Source organism: Phoenix dactylifera, chromosome 14 (genome assembly GCF_009389715.1).
Source record: "Phoenix dactylifera cultivar Barhee BC4 chromosome 14, palm_55x_up_171113_PBpolish2nd_filt_p, whole genome shotgun sequence".
Classification (NCBI taxonomy): Eukaryota; Viridiplantae; Streptophyta; class Magnoliopsida; order Arecales; family Arecaceae; genus Phoenix; species Phoenix dactylifera.
In genome coordinates, this window is record NC_052405.1 from 9,442,541 (window position 1) to 9,463,222 (window position 20,682).

A 20,682-nucleotide genomic window follows, 5' to 3' on the forward strand; every position below is an offset into this window, starting at 1 on the left:
CCGTTTGTTGATGGTGTCCTGCTTAAGTTACGGATGATGTTTACATCCGTTTGGAGAAATGGAGCAACTGGATGAACTCGTAGAAAGTCCGCCATCAACTCCTGGATTTTGAGCTGGGTAAAGCAAAATATCATCGTGTTACTTTTCCTTCAAATCTTACACTTAACCTGGACGAATGTGGCTGTCATGAGCTACCCTCTAATTGACAATCACCATCGGCACTGACACCCACGGGGGAAAAAAAATCTCGTCAAATCTGTAACCGTAGATCCTTGATATAGCCACCAATTTTATTTGGCGAGCTGTTTTAGGGCTTGTGGTGGTGGTAATTATCTGACGATGCATCTGCCTTCCATCGGGGAAAATGCCTGCCGTGTAGGGACTCGCCTTCCTCGTGGGAAGTGCGTATGGTGTGGATGCTCAACAGTCAATGGGAATGACGTGAAGAATTCTTTCTAGAGGTCCAATGGACGGCCGAAAGCCCAAATTCATTAGGAGAAAGAAAGCGTGAGGACTTCAATTAGTAAATCCATCAAGAGAGTGAAAAATATGGAGACCCCCGATCAGAAGGGGAAGGGTCGCACAGCATCTGGGCATTATATCCGCAAAATTGGCCACCGTGTGCAGATTCTCGACACAATTTGTTTTTTAGTGATAATTGATCAGGGCTCCATGACGAGGATTATTACGCCATGCGTAATTTTGAAGATGAATTGCTAGAGGCAAACCGGACGGAGTCTTAATTCCCTGCAACCCAAAAAGCACACAAACCGGACCTGGCTGGTGCAAGCAAGGAACACCTTTGTCAAGTCAAATTTGGGCCCCAACCAGAGGTCAGCATACATCCATCCTGATCTCTGATACAAAAGGAGTAGGTCTCAAACATACTTCTAGTAATTGACCTGGGAAGTTAACTTGTTAAAGCCAGAGGGTATGTACAGGGTGTGTTCAAAAGACATAAACATAACACTATTGTCATACAATAATTAGTAATGGCAATAACAAAAATGATAAATTTACATTCCTCGCGGAATACAGACCTACAAAAGAAATTCAGCAAACCTTGTAAATTGTCACATCAATCTCGCTCTCACTGTATCTCAAGATTGCAAAGAAAATTACAAAATCATTTTAACTTTGTTATCTTTTCCCTTGTAAGAACATTGGAGCATCATCAAGGCAAACTGCAAAAGTGCAAACGAGTAAATTTTGTGCTAATGTATAAGAAAGAAAGGACCTTCAGCTAGCTGGATCAAATCACCAGAGATTCATGCCACGTTTGTGCACCTGAACTGCAACCTCTGCAAAAACAGGAAAAAATTAATCGAGAATTGAGAAAAGAAAAGAAATGGGGAACATCAGCTGGGCCATGCTTAATCTACACGATCATGAAACCCACACCATCCTACTCAATGCCTGAAATGCGCCTGTATATGTTGATGTGGGGCCATATTAGAGAGGATGAAGTTGGTGATTCATGTTGCAGTAGGTGGTTTTTACCTAGATGAGCGTGTATATATAGCATGTCTCTTTCTCCAGAATATAAAGTTGGCATCCATTCCCGACCCAAACATTCGATGTCATGCCCAAAACCAGTGTTTTTTGTGTCATAAAATTGCTCACGGCTTTTATATTTTCTGATCAAATTTGTTCAATCTTATTGTTAGCTATTTATCAGCATCCCAAGATTAGAAATCCTACCTCAAAAAGCTAACTTTCTTCATCCACCAGAATGGTTGCCTCTCTGCCGATTCCAAGATCCATTAAAGGAGCCATATCATCATTAAGCAATAGGGGTAATGGGGAACCCTGCCACAAACTCCACAGAAAGCTCAGCCATGCCATGCTCAGCAGTCAGATGATTGATTTAAGTATCGCTAGAAGTTCATTCATCATAACGAGGTGAAGTTTTACATGCATTTATAAGGTTTGCAATTTCACATCCAGAAGGTAAACATGGCAGTATCTCGCCAACTATCAGCTATAACAGAGAGAACAGCTATAGACTGTTCAGTGAGATGAAACAAGGTCTAGATCTGTAACTCCATGAGCACATCGATCATGACTTTGAAGTTTGGAAGCTAACTCGAACTAGAAAAATAGAAAGGCTCAACCACTTCAAAACAAAAAGCATTACAGACAACTAAGGTCGGCGGAACCGGTATCGGACACCGTACCGGTTATCCGGTGGGATGAGTTAGTACGGACCAGCGTCGTGCCTATACCAACATAGCAGAAGAGGCAGGGGAGATGGAGAACGAGAGAGGAAAAGAGAGAGAGGAGGGAGAGGCCAAGGGAGAGCCAGTAGAGGGCCGAGCAACCGCCGCGCGAAGGAGGCGGAGGCTGGAGAGCCGCCGCGCGAAGGAGGCGGAGGCCGGAGAGCCTCCGTGTGGAGGAGGCGGAGGCCGGAGAGCCGCGGAAAAAGGCTCCCTTCGGCCAATGTTTCAAACGAAACAGGGAACCAGAGCGAACGTTCAAAACATGGGCCGAAGGGAGCCCCTCTTCCGTGGCTCCCTCCGCATGGCGGCTCCCCAGCCTTTGCTGGCCGACCTCAACCTTCCTCTCCCTCCCTCCCTCCCTCCCTGCCTCTCTCTCTCTCTCTCTCTCTTCCTCTTTCCTTCGTCTTCTCCCCCTCCAGCGCCGATCTCGTTTTCGCCGCTGGAACCGTCTCGGTCCGCGGCCGGTACGGCTCGGGACGCCCCAAACCAGACGGTTCGGGACGGTTCTGCCGACCTTGCAGACAACTATATTTTAATGAAGCAGTCCATGTGATAAATGCAGCAATAGCATAATAACATCAAGTTGTGATGATAACCTACAAATTTCACTAATCTACTTCCAACATATGCAACATGTGCAGCTCAGGAGGGTCCGCCGAAAATGAAAAGAAATAGAAGGAAAGAGAAGAGAAGGAAACAAGCTATCTCTATCATAATAGTGCAAGCTAAACACTGTATATACAAACCTCTTCTTGAAGAAATAATCTCAACTGGATTCCTTTCAGTTTGAAGAAACTCTCACATAGAACCTTTAACTTGCCAACCTATGGAGATCATGGGAAAATAGTTTCAAAGTTAAAATCACAAAATAAAGCATTATATATTAATCAAGAACGATATATATAAACCAGTGTTGCTGCAAAATGTAATTGGATTTCAAAGAATAGAAAACCAAGTCTGAGTTGCAACTTTTCACTAGTTGTATTTTACTCTCTCAGTTCAATATAGATTTGAGTGAAAAATTTTGTGAGTTTCAAGCTATGACCAGACATGTTCATAGGCTAGGTCTGGCTCGGGCCAGGCTTTGCCCAAAGGTCAACACTGTTTACTTAGGCCCCGACCTAGCCTTTGGGCCTACCTTACCCTTACTCAGACCTCAAGCTTCATGACCCTTTTTTTTAATTTTTTAAAACATGTCTATGATCCCATCAAGTTTACATATCAATAACAATTGACAATTAAGTCTACAAATAAACAAATAATACTAGAAAATAAATAAAAAAAATTCAACACACCCAGACTTTAATCCCCAAGCCCAAGCCCAAGCCCAAGCCCAGCCAGTTCACTAAACAGACCTATTTTCCAGGCTCCACCCAGCCCGCAAGACCTAAAACCTTAGACCCAAGCCCGCCCAAAAGGCTTTGGACTCGAGCGGGCCAGGCGTCCCATGAACAGCTCTAACCATGACATATTAGTTCTTTGGGTCTCACTTATGTGGAGGGATAGCAGGGTAGATGAGATGGAATGTTGTTTGTGGAATGTTGCTCCACTCCTGCATGCGTCTCACACCAAGGAAGAACTAAACATAACAAGGCCACCAGCATTATATGGATCAAAAACGCCCGCAAAAAGGATCCAGGTTCATAGATGGAGTTAAGGCAGACTTGTGGTAAAAGAACTAGATATATACAAGGAATCTCTGGAGTTGCACTAAGGTTAAAGTGATGTTGGACCAATTTAAGTGACGGTAGCTATCTAGCCTGTGCAGCATCAAGACAGCCCACCAATAACCTTACAGGCTTAAATTTGCATCAGCGAATCCAAAAGGATATGAGACTTTATAAAGCTCTAAACAGAAGAGTTTTGAACAAGCTTACTTTGACAGAGGATACTTCCCTTAATATATAAATGCAGTGGAATAATTAAGTTGGCTTGGATGACTTAGGTAAGAATTATTCATTACAGTGATGATTATACACACACACACACACACACATCTTAGCAACTAGAGCTAAGTCAAATAACAAAAACATGAAATTAGACTCTTTTGGGATTTCAATTATTTAGGACAAGTCAAATCTCCATGTGTAGCAGGAATCCACACCATGAGACCATGAATTGCTAGATTTTAAGATTACTCAACAGCTTCTGTAACCAAAATACTACCATTTGTTGCTAATGAAGCAATTTTCGGTCCAAGAATGCGTATGCGAAATGAGAAAACCTTCTGGATGCTGATAACCATAAATTTAGGGTTGAGTTAGTCCTGGGAAACATTTTTGCATGCTCAAGGAGAGTCCAAGTAGTTGGGAAACATTAGATTTTAGTAGTTTAACAACCGAGTGGTTAGACAGGGACCATTAATGCAAATAAGCTACAAGTCCATGATATAATCTTCTGTTTTGCCTTCAGAGTTGTTCTCCGTAGCTGATGACATCTTGATAGGAAAAGGCTTTCATCCTCCCTTCAGTAAAGAGTTGCTTGAACAGACTATGACTAGGATTTTCTTTTACAGATTAGGGGTTTTGGAGATATAAAGACACCCTGGCCAAGTTAAAGGAAGATAACCTAAACACATTTAACAAAGGGAGCAAAAGAGAGATTGGAGATATTATAAGAATTTAGGTGAATAAGTTTTCAAAAATATCTCTTGCAAATACTCTTAAGGGACAAACGAATCTACAGGCTGGTGTTTGAGGGCAGAAGAATCTAGAGAATTTTAAAGTCTTCTTCTGAAAAAACAGCCAATTTATATTTTGTGAAATAATACTTACAAAAGCAACATCTTACATAGTAAAAGAAATGAAAAGAATTAATAATCTTCTTGTTTACTGCATTATCGCAAAATGAATAAAAAAGATTATTAATATGAAGATTACAAGGAAAGAAGCGAGGGAAAGATCTAAAAGGTGTATAGAACTCACAGAAATAGGGTCCGTGTAGAAAGCAAGGAGACAATCTTGAACAAGGAAAGCCTTATGCAGATAAAACTTCCTAATAAGTGAGCAAAAGAATAGGGAAAGGAAAAGAGCTCTACACAATAAAGTGCAGGAGAAGGCGCCGGGGCGGGGGGGGCGGGGGCATAAGCTGAACATACTATTTCACATGCTGGACTGAAAATCATTGGATTTCTCAGTTCCATGGAAGAGGGGAACATAGGAAGAAAGATCTGAATGACTTCGAGTCTTTGAGACATGATTCAGAATATTAATTATTTCATCTCAGGGCCAGTTTGGATAATCCTGCTGGATGCATGGGACTGGGAAAGGGATTTTCAGTGTTAAAGGTACCAAGCCCAGCCCTGTCTATATCAACTAGACCTCTCCGAGCCCAGAAAAATAAGAACTCAGCAGGTTTTTTTTATCTTCCTTCACTGTTCGAACCTCTCCCCCAGCCAACCCCTTGCCCACCCTCTCTCCTCCCCCCATCTCACTGCCCCTCTCTCCCTTCTCCCCTCTCTCTTTCACTCTGACTTGGTGTTTCATGTCCCACGAGTCCTGCTGGAGGGCACAAGATTTATCCAAACAGGCCCTTAATTGGAAAGCTTTCTGTTCTGATAAAAATTCTGAAAATTCTAAAGCAAAAGGAGGTATGCAGGTAAAGCTTCACAAGTAAATGAATCGGTAACTTTAATCTGTACATTATGCTCTTTTAAGTTGAGTTACCTTGTTTGCATATTACTTGCAAGGAAAAAATCATAACTGGAATCTAACTTCATAATTACTCTGAGTCAGTATGCCCCTTAAGTTTTAAAGAAAAAAGAAAAAGAAAATAAAAACAACAAACATTTAAATGCTCACAAGAATTTGAAGAGGCATACATACAGTAGTTGAAGGTGGTATTTTTTTTTTCAAGGGCTGCTTCTCTCCAATGGAAGCTCCCACACATTTCAAGGTGACACCTGCCAGAAACAAAAAAGGCTAATTGTATTAAAATAATAACAATGACTCAATATATAACTATAAGTAATGCTTGAAATCATACAAAGAAGTCCAGAAGCCATTTTCTGCGGGCCTGATATTCCACAAGAAGGCTTCTCATCTTCGATGCCATGTAGTGCCTTAAGCTCGGCAAACCTGCATCACGAATTCTTTGGGAGTTAGAGAATGCAACTGTCTCATGGGTTCATTCAGTGTGACAGTTACCAGTACAATAAAAAACTGAGAACAAAAGAGGCAAATATAGCATGCTAAAACTAGCATGACCTGATAGTGCTTACAGATCTCTCCCATGCACAATCTCCCTCTCCCTCCCCAAACCTTTTTTTAGCCAATTATATTGACAACTAGTTAGCAGATATTCATGCAGGCAACCCTCTTTTGCACCTAATGAGGTCATTACATATTTAACTATCATATGGTAAGGAAATTTTCCACACTTTGATTCTTTCAAGTCACTTAGTTTCATGTCAATATGATATCTTATCATCTCCCGTTCCTTCTTTTGAAGAAAGAAGATATCTTATCAAAGTTGCATAATAACTCAGATGATTAATAATGCACTACACAAAAAATTTAGCACATGTTCCTAGTACATATTCAATGACGTCTTGACCTATTCTGGCTTCTCTTTTTATAAATTTCAAGCATCTATAATATGTCATGTCGAGATAGAACTTGTAAATATTTGAAGTGAGCACGAACAGGTAATAAATTACCTAGGGTGAAGTTGCTTAATCTCCTCTGAATCATCTGACTGCATCTTGGCCATAACAAGACGGACATATCTGCAACAGTTGCTAAATTAGAAACCACTCAAACTAAAATACTTCTTGAAAGAAATTTTCAAAAGAAAGGTAAACATGCCGTAAATCACAGAAGAAATTCTGTGGAAATGGAATCCAGTCTGGTTTTAGGTCTTAAAGGATTTATAGATATTAAAACTGTTGAAGTTTAAAGGGAAGCTTGACATTGAGACTGTCATAGTGGAGATCTCGCCAACACTTGATAGAATCAAAAAAATGTCCCAGTCCATTTTGTACCATGACATGATCATACTGCGAGGCTGCCAAGATGATAAATTGGAGCATATCATGTATCAGGCTGCACAGTATACAAGCCTAATACCATTCATATATCGTAGTGACGTACTAGGATATTGACCGTGAACCTCAGCTAATTGTAGATATAAAGAGATCTGACAGTGCTGTACATCATTTGGAGTTTGGTCCAGTATTATGGTTCAATAGACTTAATGAGTTAAAGAAAAACTTGGCACTAAGAAATGCAGTAGCCTGTAAGATAAGACCTTATCATCTAAGATGCATGATAGCACCAATGCTCTATGTATTGGAGCATGTCATATATCAGCATGCATTGGAGGGTATCATACATACACACATAAATTATATAATGTCAAACACAAGCCACACATTATGGTATTGGTCCACATAGAAATTTATCAACTGATCATAAGCATTTAGAACCCAACAGAACTTCGAATAATCAACTGAAGATCAACTCACCGAATTTCTGATTCCTTCCGTTCACGTGGGCTAACCTGCATGGTTGCACATATAGTTTACATGAATTGCATGATGTAAATCATAATAGGTATTATGATACAAAAATACTGGTTTACAAAATTCAGAGCATACCTCACTCCCATTTAATATCTTGGCTTTCGCAAGACGTGCAACCAAAACAAATCTTGGTACACCACCTTGAGCTGGATCAACTATAGGATTCTCAGAAAGCCTGATGTCCTTCAATAAATGCCCAAGTGTTATTATCACAACCTCAGGATGAGCATGTAGCATGATGCCTACAACCTCCAATAGCTAAATAGGATTAATACTGCTTTAACCATGCTCCACGGCACAAAATTTTTCCTTATTAGAATACATTTACTTGAGGGGCTCAATTCAGATTCATAATTTTAGTTGAAAGAGCATCCCGGTAAAAAAAAAGTATCGAGTCCAACATTTAGCATATACCAGATGCATATGTGTTATGTAAAATATTATGTAGCCTTCTTTGGCAGCTGGAAATATTTAATCATATCATGCCTGTTGCTTCGAACTCAACTTCATAATACCATAGAAATGTAGAATGCTTGTTATGTGTCAGACTGAAAGAAGTATGAGAGTTCTACTTAGGATTGTAGGCACACTACTTCTGGCATGTCATATATCCTACAAGGCTACGACAACCCAATCCCTGGTTCATTAAACACCAACCATACATGTATTCCTCTATTTCAAAAAACCTATAGAAAGTAACAATCTTGGCTAAATTGGTGGCAGGTCTCTCGCTGCCTGTTTAAACCGGTGGCGGACTCCTTGGCACTTGTTGACCTATACTTGGTAAACTTGTGGCAGGTTCCCTGCCACCCATTTAAACTGAAGGCAGGCTTTCTGCCACCTGCTACCAACAAGCCTTTCCCATTCCTCCCCTTTTTTCAAAATTTCAACTCTAACAATCCCCTTTACCAAACTCATGGCAGGACAGCACAATGGGCAAAGGACACTGGTGCCAAGGTCCCTGCCACTAGTTTAACTAGTGGCAAAGCCTTTGCCTCCAGTTTAACCTGAATTTGATTAGTGAAGTTATGTTGGATTTTGCTTGAAATTCAAATCCAATGACCTTATCCATGACTTGGGCTACTACTATAAACACCCCACTAACCCCTTGCTCCTATGGATCCACCATCAACTCCAAAGAAGCTCAGAAAGATCAGGAGAATGTGTCAGTCATCCTGGAGTGCTAGTGAAGCACAGATGTGCCGAAGAGGATTTCGAGGTCACCCACCCATCAGAGACAAAGTCTAAGCCTAGGGCCAATGTGTGATAAATGACAACGATCCGAGGAGGGACTCTCTCTTCCCTTCTCCTTTTTCTTCTTGCCATTCACTTAGGATAGATTCTGCATCTAAATTAGTTTCATTTTACCACCCTATCTTGTTCCTTTTCTGGCGATTTTTAATAAGGGAGGTATAGTGGCAACACTATTTTCCTCCCTGACGTTCTCCCAAGTGTCACAAGAATCAGTTTGCGCATGCACAATCATTTCTTTTGTTTCATTTACTACATTGCAGTCCCAATTGAAGTTCCACCCTTTTAAAGGTCACAAGGAAATCCCTGGTAAAGCATACACTGGGATAGGAGAAAAATCCACATTTACATCTCTTGCAAACTAACAAGGAGGTTTCTAGGTAGCCAGCTCAATCAGGTGGCGATCACGAGTACTCAGGTGCATTGCTCAGATCAGGTGCACAGATTCAAGTACCATATTATACAGCAGAACCCCCTATAAGCTGGAGACAACGCGATTGATTCCCACAATGACGTATCCAACACAAGGTTTCATAAGTCCTAAACATAAGTTAAATATGTGCAGTATCAATTAAAAAGCAGGAAAGGAAGTGGATTCAAGTGCAAAATCAGAAAATAGAGTCCTATAAAATGATATAAAGCAAAATCTACTAAATTGCTAAAAATACTCATATAAGCAGCAATTAAATTTAAAAATCAAACTGATTGGTACTTGTAACAATATTACTTACTATTAATTTTGGATATGGAGAAATTGCAAATAAGCATTTATTTTTATATGGAGCTATGCAGCAGAAGCTAGGGATAGAGGCATTTGTAAAGCTAGGGAACATCTGGAAGTAGTGGCAGGATGGTAACGAGCAAAGAAGCCATTTTTTGCAATTAAGAATAAACAATTAAATGGTTTTTCTAGCAACAGGAGTCAGCCAGGCCCATGATATTACCTACCCAAGGGGGCTGGATGTACAAACATGCATTCCACTGAGTTACATGGTAATATTGAGATAATGATGCACAACATGGACACGCATGTTCAGATGGTCAAATCCTTAATGTCCACTTAAAACTTCTAACTGGTGAGTTTGAACGCTATCATTCACTGTTTTCATATGAAAGCACGGCAACCCAATTACCTCAGTCCATAAATGTGTATAGTAAATAGTAGCAAGCGTGGATTTTAACGCTGTACAAATTCCTTACCTGCTGGACATGACCAGCTATGCTGAAGTATTCTTACACATGCTGTTTTAGAACAAACTTCCTAAAACTAGTAAGATGCTCTTACATATGCTGTTTTAGAACAAACTTCCTAAAAAGGAAAATTAACTAGTAAGATGTCCAGCTGTTTATGGTACAAGCAGCCGAATGCATATCCCGCTAATATCAAGGCAACAAGAAATTCATACAATATAGAGCATTTCCCTGCATCATCTTTACATAGGCAATGAACGAAAGAATAAAAAAAAGCAGCAGCAGTAGTAGGTAATTACATCCAAGCTTCAATATAGAATTAACTGACAAAATAATAAAAACAGTTCTTTAAGAAGTTGGGCTCACCATCAAGCTAGGGAAAGAGTTTAGTGAATCTATAGATGCCAAGTCTTCGATCTCATTACATCCTGAAGTGTGTTGCATTGAAATGGTTAGTCAAGACAAAAACATATTAGCTGCTCATAAAGAATATCGTACAATTACCTAAACGAAGGCAGTATAAAGTTTCAAAGAGACTACAACAATTATCCAAAAATCCCTAAACTTATTACCTAAGTGGACCTTGAAATTTACCTAGAAGAAGGCACTGCAAATTCTCAAAAGGCCTCCAAGATGTATCTTGCATATAATAATTATTCGGTGTTCCTGGGCATGGATGATTAGCAGGGTAGTATATATGCTTCAGTTTATTCTTGTTCAAATGAAGCTGCTCCAAGCTGAAGCCAAAATCAAAACATTATGATTTCCTGAGGGCCCTAAAGAATCAAATAGGCTGATATAACTAGATATGGGAATTTTTAACATGTCATTGTATATACCTTCTTAGGTAAGATAACTTCAGAATTTCATCCCATGAATCAATACAGTTGTCTTCCAAGTTTATAAGCCGCAAGTTATCAAATCCTGGAACAAAGGCAGTCACTGGTACAGAAGGTGCAGGCTGCATGACAAACATGACTCTAGTGAGTCTTTTCTGCATATAGCCAAGTAGCTTTCACATGGAAATGGCATCATGCACCAAAATGCAGCTAAGCATAATAGCGAATCACTTCATTGACTATTTAGGAAGAATGGAGGAAAATGCTTACATAATACATTTTCCTGTGCGCACAATCTGTGCACAATGATATGAACCTTTGAATCTTCTCATAGGGAATCAAAAGCCATCATTCTTCAAGGTTATGAAATCGCATTTGCAGTTAATTGAGATGACTTTTTTTAAAGCAATTAGAATTTAAATGAAAAGCCAATTTATACATGAATACTTGACTAGAGATGATTTATAACTTGACAGGTCACCTAATAATCCAGAGGAACTATTAATGAGGGAAAGAACTACTCCTAACCTTCTTATTTGACTAAGATATAACAGTGTAGAAGTACGAAAAAAAATATTTGGAAAGAACTCATTACTGAATAGATTGTAATTGTTAGTATCATCTCTGAAGTTCAAAACATTGAGTACTATTACAGCCAAAGAGGATCTCAGTGCTAACCATGATTGTCCTTAACTTATTTGCCATTAAATGGAGCTCTTCAACTGCAGGAAGTGACTCTTTAAGTATTTCAACCTGTTGCCAACCAAATCAAAAATAGTTTGCAATCTGGCAAGAAGAAAAACAGTTGCAAACATGAATAAGACAGATTATGAAGTATCACCTCTTTCCATGCCATGCCACAGTTATTGAGAACCAAAGTACGAATTATTTTAAGTAAAGGAAGTTCCTCTACATCATGCTCCATGAAATTGTTTGTTAAATTAAGGACTCCAAGTGCTGGTAAGGCATCACAAAGGGAACCAATGTCCTGCAAAATAGCAGAACCATAACATTAACATAATTGACAAGATGGTTACTGAACAAGTATATAATATATATTTCCATCTTAATTTTAAATGTATTAGCTACATGGAGTTATTTTTCTTTTCATGTCAAAAATATTATAGAAACACTGAGTAAATGATTCTTGTCAAGAAAAACATAATAGAAATACAGAGTAAATGATCCCATGATAAGTCATCTTTCAATGTCATTCGAAATCATGATCCATGAGTTAAAGAAAAGCAAGAATGTTGCATGCAATTTAATTAGTTCATGCATAATTACCGTGCCATGCATAATACCAGTTCATGCAAATTTAAAAGTTATCAAACAAAAGAAAGAACATATATACCCTCATGATTATACTTTACTGGTGCTTTTGTTTCTGATCTTTCAGTCAAACAAGAGGTCATTAACAGTTACTCTAGGATTTTTTTAGTATAAAACAGTATAGTTGTATGTGTTTATATTCCCTCATGCCATAAGCTTATATTCCCCAGCACTTCTCCTAAACTACAAAATAGATATTCTGACAAATTAGAGGCTACGATTAACAAAACCCAGTTTTGTTAGTGGAAAATTGAAATTTCTACTGGATTTCTTATCAACTAATTTATTTTTATTTATTGGACATACTTGGTTGGATCAAAATAATCAAAATTCTCCAGATATAATGATCAAACATCTGGTAGTAGAAAATGATCTAACTCTAAGTTTAGCTTCCTCAGAAGTTAGAATACTGTTGCAATTTAACTTCAGTCATGCTAGTGATTTGGATCACATTTAGGTGTCCAGCAATTATTTGGAATCATATAAAATAACTTAGTTTATTTTAGTAAAAGTTGTTCCATAAGCATTTCTTGCTAGCATGCTTGATTCATTGATGTTTTGCTACTACAAGATATAATTTTGCGGTACTTAATGACAGGAAAATACTGCAAGCATTTAACTTATAAAATTAAGTTGTCATGTTGTGATCCTTTGGTTCTTGGATCATCTAATTGCTTGAAACCATGATGCTTTTCATGGACGCAATTGTAAAAAATAATATAGTACAGCATTTTAGGATGACTTCAAAGCAAGAATTGGAAATGTCAGCTATACCAGCTAGTACTTAACACATAGGACGGGTGCTGGTGCTACTAAGACCAGTATGTCTTAGTTTGGTCAAAGCCCGAACTGCCCAATCAAGGTGGATTATACTTGAATCCAAGGTTCGTTGAACCGGTATCAAGATCCGTATGGGTTAGCGACCGGTACAGTTCGATACCGATTCGGATTGGACCGAACCAAGAGTGCTGGTTCACGGACCGGTATGCCCTAATTTATACTTTTTATAGTTATCTCTCTTTTCAAACTTTTTTATAAATTTAAGCCTAATTTGATGTTTTTTGTTGTTTTCTTGATATCTTTTTGATGTTTTTTTTTTATGTTTCTATGATCTCGGTATAAGCTAGATGATGCATTTTATTGCTTCAAAATTATACAAATCATAAAACGAACAACATAAAATATTCTCAAATCAAGATACAATCAATTACTAAAGTCCAACAAACATATAAAATGATATCTAAAATCAAGTCGAGTGGTGATGCCTTTCGTAGATATCCGAATCATCACCATAATTCAGTTACCCTTGGCTCTTCCTTCGGATAGCCTGAATCGGTGCTGTAGATTTTTTGAAAAAAAAAGGATGTCCTGAATCCACTCCTGAATCGGTTCCGATCGGGTCGGCTCGATTTGGGTTGAACCGGCCGGGTTGGCTCGATTCAAGCTAAACCAGCCGGTTCGGTTTGATTAGCAATCCTTGCTTGAAGCCATGGTTTGCTGAACCTGTACTGGATGTCATACCGGCTGGTGATCAGTTTGAAATAGTACAAGTTCGTTCCATGCTGTTCCAGGACGTATCGAAAATAAGGAGAGGAAGGGGGAGGGAGAAAAGGAGAGAGAAAGAGGAGGGAGGAAGAGGGAGGGCGTACCAACTGTCACGATGATATCGGGGATGGGATCGATCCGTCTCTTGGAAGATAATTGACTCGAGATAATTGATTTGGATGGGGGGATGTGGGCGGCGGATTTCGCCATCAGTGAGTGGGTGATGAATTTGACGATGCAGAAGAGGGCTGGCAAGAAGCGAGGGGGTCAGAGACTTTGGAGGCATCACAAGGTGGGGTGCAGGGCAGGGGAGACCAATTACGAAGTTTGAGGGGGCAGGGGAGACCCATTGCAAGGTGGGAGGGGTGTGGAGCGAACCATCGCGAGCGAATAACCAAGCAAGCTTTTTTTATGGCCGAATCGGGCCAATTTTATAAGGTTTTATAACTGAATCGGGTTGGTTTATAAGATTTTATAATTGAATCGAAGCAAACCATTCGAACTTGGCATCGGTTCGATTCAGTACAAGCCGAACAGCCCGATTCAAGTTGCTTCGGCAATCATTCCTTGTATTTATCCTAGACCTTCAAAACCCACTTTTTTTACATGTGTGTGTGTTTCCATCATTTAAAGTGGAAACAACCAGGGAGAGAGAGTTTGGAGGTAAGAAAAATGACGAACAACAAAGTTGGAGCTCAAAACACCTAATTTGGGACTGGAAGCAAGCTTCTAGGGGATCTTTGAATTACATTTCAATTGTTGATGCCTACACAGGTTTTTATTTTTTAGTGTATTTTTAGTCGCAAGTTATGTTATAAACTAGGAAGAAAAAATATTTCGCTGTAGATTGAATATGATGGCTAGGAGCTAGGGTATTTATAACAATACACTTATCATATTTCAGTAAAAAACGTAGAATTAAAACAATAATGCAAAAGAGAAAAAAAAATTTGGAAGCCAAAATAAACCATGCAAGGGTGTCAGTCAATACCCTTTATCAATATAATGTGCAATATGGTGGTATACCATATTGGCAGGCCATTGTTATACCCCCATACCTTGATATTTGAATCCTTGCTTCAATGCTTCGAATACAGAAGCCTTGAATTATCTTTTATGAAGAGACACATCTAGACCTAGTCTAGGCACTTTAAATTATGGCGATTAACATTTACAAGGTTTTTAATGGTTGTAATTAGTAAACAAAGAATTAAAGTAAAGAATAGAACTTAATTTCCAATTGACACTACCTAGAACGAACAAAATGCCTTTTTCTGCCGCTATGGGTTTACTGATTTTGTATATTCAATTTTTAATTGTTCACAATCTTGAAAAATGAAGTTATTACGGTCTATAATTGTGGAAAAAAATTAAACACAGCTACTTATTTATGGCATAAAAAGAAACTAAAAGGAACATAAGAGGTCTTAGAAAGGAGAAAAACAAGTATTCATAAGACGAACTTATTTAAAGATGAAACTCTTTCATTGTCATCAAAGTCTGAGCTGGTGAAATTTCATGACAAGCAAGGTTAGGTGCTAAAAAGCAGTGATATTCAGTGTTCTCAAGAAAAACATACTTGCCATTTTGAAAGTAGGTTTCCTGTCAAATCGAGCTCTTCAAGATCTGAAACAAAAGCAAAATATTCATTAATGATAGCAAAGGTTTAACATAAACAACAAACTGCAAGATGCTATTGCAAAAGTTGTAGAGAAATGTGCAATACAAAATTTAGATGTACAGATGAATTGTGTCATGATAAAGCTATCTCAGGCAAAAAATCCAGTAGAATAATGACAGCAAATAAAAGAAAAATATTTGAGATTCCATCCCAAGGATATGGAAGGAGATGATACCGTCAGCTGTTTTATATAGATTTATAGAAGGATTTGAGGCGAAGAGATACATTTGACTCAAATATGATTTCTGCCTTAAGCTTCTTCAATAACTTAAAGTGCAATTGTCACCCTCAACCCTGAGAAACAACCAATCAATGTTTTGTAACTTTGAAATACTTTGCCATTGAAGTGAATTAACCAAGATAAGTTTTCTAGTTGACTTTCTGATAGTTTATGAATGTGTTGATTCACTGATAAATCAAGAGTATATTAACACTGAAATAGGGTGCCCATGTGATTTTATAAAACAAATTGGGTATGGAACAAGTGGATTAGTAAATGATAAAGATTAGAACATTTGCCAGGATATTGTCTTCCCTTTTCTTTTTAATCTTCAAGGTCTATGAAAAGTTTTATCATTTTATTTTGATGGAATTTTAAAATGATTGTGGGTGCCTTTTATCTGTCATGGTGCACAAATGGCTACTTTATTAGACACATAGAACAACTTTTTTAATAGTGTTTCAGAAAGGTTTAGCATTCACAGGCCGTATAATGTTTTGTCTCTGACATCCAAATTGATTAATTTCTGCATCTTTGGTTGGAAAAATATTCAATGTTTTGTCACTTAAAAAAAAAAAACATTTATTAGGATTTTGATTTCAAGCAAGGATAACTGTATGCATGTTTGCCACTTTTTGATCTTTCTTTCTTTGCATAAATAACATGACTTTAGTGGTACAGTAGTTCTCAACTTCATTTAATTATTCCCCAATCATTTTAACCAGTCATTGGCATTTTACCAGCCTCACTGACCTGTACAACATGTTAACTGATCAAATTAGACACACGGACAATGTGCACCCTTGTAAATCATTTAAGTACATACCACTTTGAACATGACAAGAATGTGGGTCAACCTGGATCATTGAATTTCATTACCCTTCATATGTCTTAGAAATGTTATAACATACCAAATAATTGTTGAGGGTTCAAAATTCTGATCTCTAAGTTCATATGTTGGATAAGCTATCTAGCATCCATACAAGTTTTTGCCTAACAAAAACAAAAGAGGCAACATGGAGCTAGTTATCTTGCTCATCAAAACAATGCATATTGATGAGATTTAAAACACTCTTGATCATCTTGAGATTTGTGAAATTTAACATTATATTAAAGTGATAAATAAAACCAGTCTTACAAGTATGTCCTGCAATTAAGAGTAGAAACCCAGTGGAACAGAAAATTTACTCGGGACTAGAGCATTGATCTCATGCGAAGGTTCAACAAAGCTGACTCCCAAATAAGAAACTGATGCCCCTCGCAACTCCTCGAAGTGTTTTAACTTCTCTTGAACTTTATTTTTTCCCACAAGTTGTATGGATACACGTTTGTTGCTAGTTGAAAGAACATACATTTCATCTGCATAATTAATCATATACATAATTACAATGTAAGTTCTGAAACAGGTAAGAGTTAATACATATCCAGAATATAAAGAAAAAAATAAACATCAAATAGAAAGTATAGGAAAAATGAAGTTTATAGACTAGGAAATTAGAATGAACAGTTTAAAGACATTTGAATTTGGATTCTTAAAATTCCAGACAATGCTGAATTTTTTCATACTCACAAAATTTTACCAACAAGACATAACATTAAGCAAACACTTTGTCAGCTCTTCTACAATCAAGCTAATGTTGCTATTTCTTTAGTCAACAGAAAGATTACAAGAAAGATTTTCTTGAAACCTAGTTATATTTGCATCAATTCAAGATCCTAGTATAAACTTTCTAGCATATTTAAAGAAATTAAAAATGCCGCTGGTAAGAACCTCCTTCTATACTACGAGGTGACACCTTCGCGACCATATCCAACACTATTGATGACATCTCAGGAACCTATCGGTGCAAAAGATAGGCCCTAAACCCCATAGATAGCGTTTTTCCACGCGCATTGCGCGTTCCATCACTTTTCTAGAACTCAGAAATCTAGCCGAAAATCTTCAAAAATAAATTAGAAGAATTTTTTTTTATTTTCTTGTTTTGTTTACTCTAGTTCGATCTTACCCTCTTCTTCCTTGGTGGAATCTCCTCGGTACCGGAGATGGAGCGCCTCGATGAATGAGATCCCGGCGCTGAGGTTCTTGGGGCGGACGAACGAGGCCGACCTCTCGCCGGCGGCCGCGAAGTACCGGACCCCGTTGACGGAACCGTCGTGCTTCCCTTCGCCGTCATCCCAGTCGACGCCCACCCATTCCCCGACGTGCCCCTCCACTTCTCCCACGTACCGCACCGTCCCCGTCCGCCGGGGATTGCCGATGGCGTGGACCCTCTGGCCAACCCGAAACCCGGCATCCTCCGCCGCCGGCGAAGCCCCATCGTTCCCATTTGGACCGGAGGCCGGGAGCTTCTCGGAGGATTCGTCCATGCCGCGCGCGTCCTCAACTAGGGTTTTGCGAGATGAACGGAGAAGGCCGGCCAGTTCAATTTTTTTAACTAAGAAGAGAAAAGAAAAGGTTACAAAAAGCGGCCTTCTTGATGTCGGTAGTCACTAGTCAGTATGCCTGCCTTTGTATATATGGTCGGTTCTAGGAATCAGCCTCCATTACAACGCACATGCAAAACATTACGGTGAAATCCTTAGAGTTAGTTTTAAAATATTTATAATTTTTAGTGACGAATAATTTTATTGCTTAATACAAGTAATAAATTACATAAGTCTAGTGCAAATGTTGTCTTCAATATTAAAATTTATACAGTATTTTAGTAATTTAGGAGATAAAAACAAATTGTTTATTCTTAATTCAAATCTGCATGTCATTTAATGCAAATAATGCTAAGGAGTGCCTAATTTGTATAGGGTCATTTGGTTGAGATGGGTCGGATTAAGGTAATCCGATGATGCCTAAAAATTGTTTATCTAAAAAAATAATTAAGAAGGAAAATAAATTTTATTATATTTGATTGGTGAAAAATTATTCTGAAAAATAGCATCGCAAAAAGATTACTATATTTAGTTAGAAGTAATTTTATATGAAAATATTGTCAAATTTCTAAGAAGATCAATGAATAAACAATTCAGGTAATAATATTTTTTTCTTAGTCCATTTGTTAGCCATTTATGGCCCACTTATATAAACCCCATTAACATTAGCTATTTCAAATATTGAAATATATTTACATAAATTAATAAATATTTGTAAATTAACTATACATATATTAGAAAATATATTTCTTATTATAAATAAATTTTAGTATGTTTTGATATATAAATAAATATATTAATTATCAATAAATATTATGTTAGATCTACTGATAATTAATAAATGTTTGCTTAATTATTAATAATAATTAATATTTATTGATAAAACTATAATCAATGGATTAATATATAATATTTATTAATATAATTAATTTAAATTATATTAATATAATTAATATAATATAAGTAAGGGTATTTTCGTTAAGAAATTATATTTTGAGTTACCTCCACTTGATAATCCAGTGTAGGAAAATAAATACCATTCCCTGGTGGTATTTGTTTTATTTTTTGTATTAAGAAAATAGATATAGGATTTACCATTTATTTTATCATCTCTCCCATTCACTTTTCGTACCAAACATGATAATCTGATATGAAATTTATTTTTTCATTTAGGATTATCCCTAACCAAATAGGTTCCTAATATAAGAAGATTAGTGTAACTTAGGAAAATTGATGGGCTGCAGGGATTTGTTAAATTTTGAGTTATTAGGTCAACCAAAAAACCTTTTCATGTGCGTTAGTAGTGACCTTAAGCATTTTCTTTAATATAATATTGATTTGTTCAAAAACAACGACATAAACAAAAAACACTCATATGAACCCATCATTATCAGTATCATATTTGATAATAGCTGTTCGTACAATAATTTTATTAGCAAAAAAAATCCTGGACTAGGAAAGAAATAGTTATTTTATTTTCTTCTTTTATAACCTATAATAGCATTAATGTTTTTGCAAGATGGACTTTATCTGTGCTTTTTAATGTTATTGACATTTTAAGCTGATTGATAATATTGGTTTGTCAAAATCACTATAGAAAGCTAGAAGATTTTTAAATCACCAAAATGTACCAATATCTTAACTAATATATAAAAACTAAGATATGGAATCTGGCTTTAGGGTTCGTTTCATATATATATATATATATATATATATATATATATATATATATATATATATATATATATATATATAATAATAATAATAATAATAGTACTATTAGTAGCATTAGGCCCTATTTGGGGGAGCTGTTGGCAGTAGAGCTGTTAGAAGTAGAGCTGTTGGAAGTAGAGCTATCTAAAGTAGAGCTGTTATAAAAAGTTGTTTGCTGTTTGGTAACTACATTCGTAAAGTGCTGTGGTACTTTGTTTTGTGTTTGGTAAACAAACTGAGAAAGTATTTTATAAGACAAAATTACCATAAAAGACATTGCATAGTATTATACAACAGAACATAATAAAATATAACATAAATTAATACATAAATATACGATATAGTATAATATTATTGTAATATAAAATAATATTATGTTAATATAGCATACTAGTAATATAATTATTAGAGTAAATTAATATTTGGTAATATAACATAATATTAAATTATTTAACATAACATATTAAGGTATTATGATATAATGTAATATATATTATATTTATAGTATAATACAATAATAAAAGTATAAAATAGTATAATTATTAGTATAAATTAATTTCTCATAATATAACATAATATTAAATTATTTAAAATAACATATTAATGTATTATAATGTAATGTAATATAATACAATATTTATAGTATAATACAATAATAAAGGTATAAAATATTATAATTATTATTATAAATTAATTTTTCATAATATAACATAATATTTAATTATTTAAAATAACATATTAATGTA

At 36.7% G+C, this 20,682-nt stretch overlaps 1 protein-coding gene across 10 annotated transcripts; it reads right to left on the reverse strand.

Moving 5' to 3' along the window:
• Positions 1 to 945: 945 nt before the first annotated feature.
• On the reverse strand, positions 946 to 18,282 carry LOC103696029 (tubulin-folding cofactor E). 10 transcript variants are annotated; one of them, XR_602338.4, is made up of 17 exons: positions 17,806 to 18,282; positions 16,988 to 17,158; positions 15,478 to 15,524; positions 11,863 to 12,009; positions 11,700 to 11,774; positions 11,022 to 11,143; positions 10,777 to 10,919; positions 10,549 to 10,610; positions 7,816 to 7,923; positions 7,684 to 7,718; positions 6,877 to 6,945; positions 6,204 to 6,295; positions 6,044 to 6,120; positions 2,966 to 3,043; positions 1,702 to 1,809; positions 1,238 to 1,301; positions 946 to 1,040 (listed from the first exon to the last, which is right to left on the reverse strand). XR_602338.4 is itself a non-coding variant. In XM_008777520.4 (17 exons), exons 1-15 carry the CDS (start codon positions 18,164 to 18,166, stop codon positions 1,711 to 1,713), a joined length of 1,686 nt encoding a protein of 561 aa, XP_008775742.2. In that variant the 5' UTR covers positions 18,167 to 18,282; the 3' UTR covers positions 946 to 1,184; positions 1,262 to 1,301; positions 1,702 to 1,710. The 10 variants fall into 10 exon arrangements, 5 of the variants coding, with proteins under 5 accessions (XP_008775742.2, XP_026656555.2, XP_026656556.2 ...); XR_602340.4 differs by having other exon boundaries at positions 946 to 1,184; positions 1,262 to 1,301; positions 6,040 to 6,120; XM_008777520.4 differs by having other exon boundaries at positions 946 to 1,184; positions 1,262 to 1,301.
• Positions 18,283 to 20,682: the final 2,400 nt, after the last annotated feature.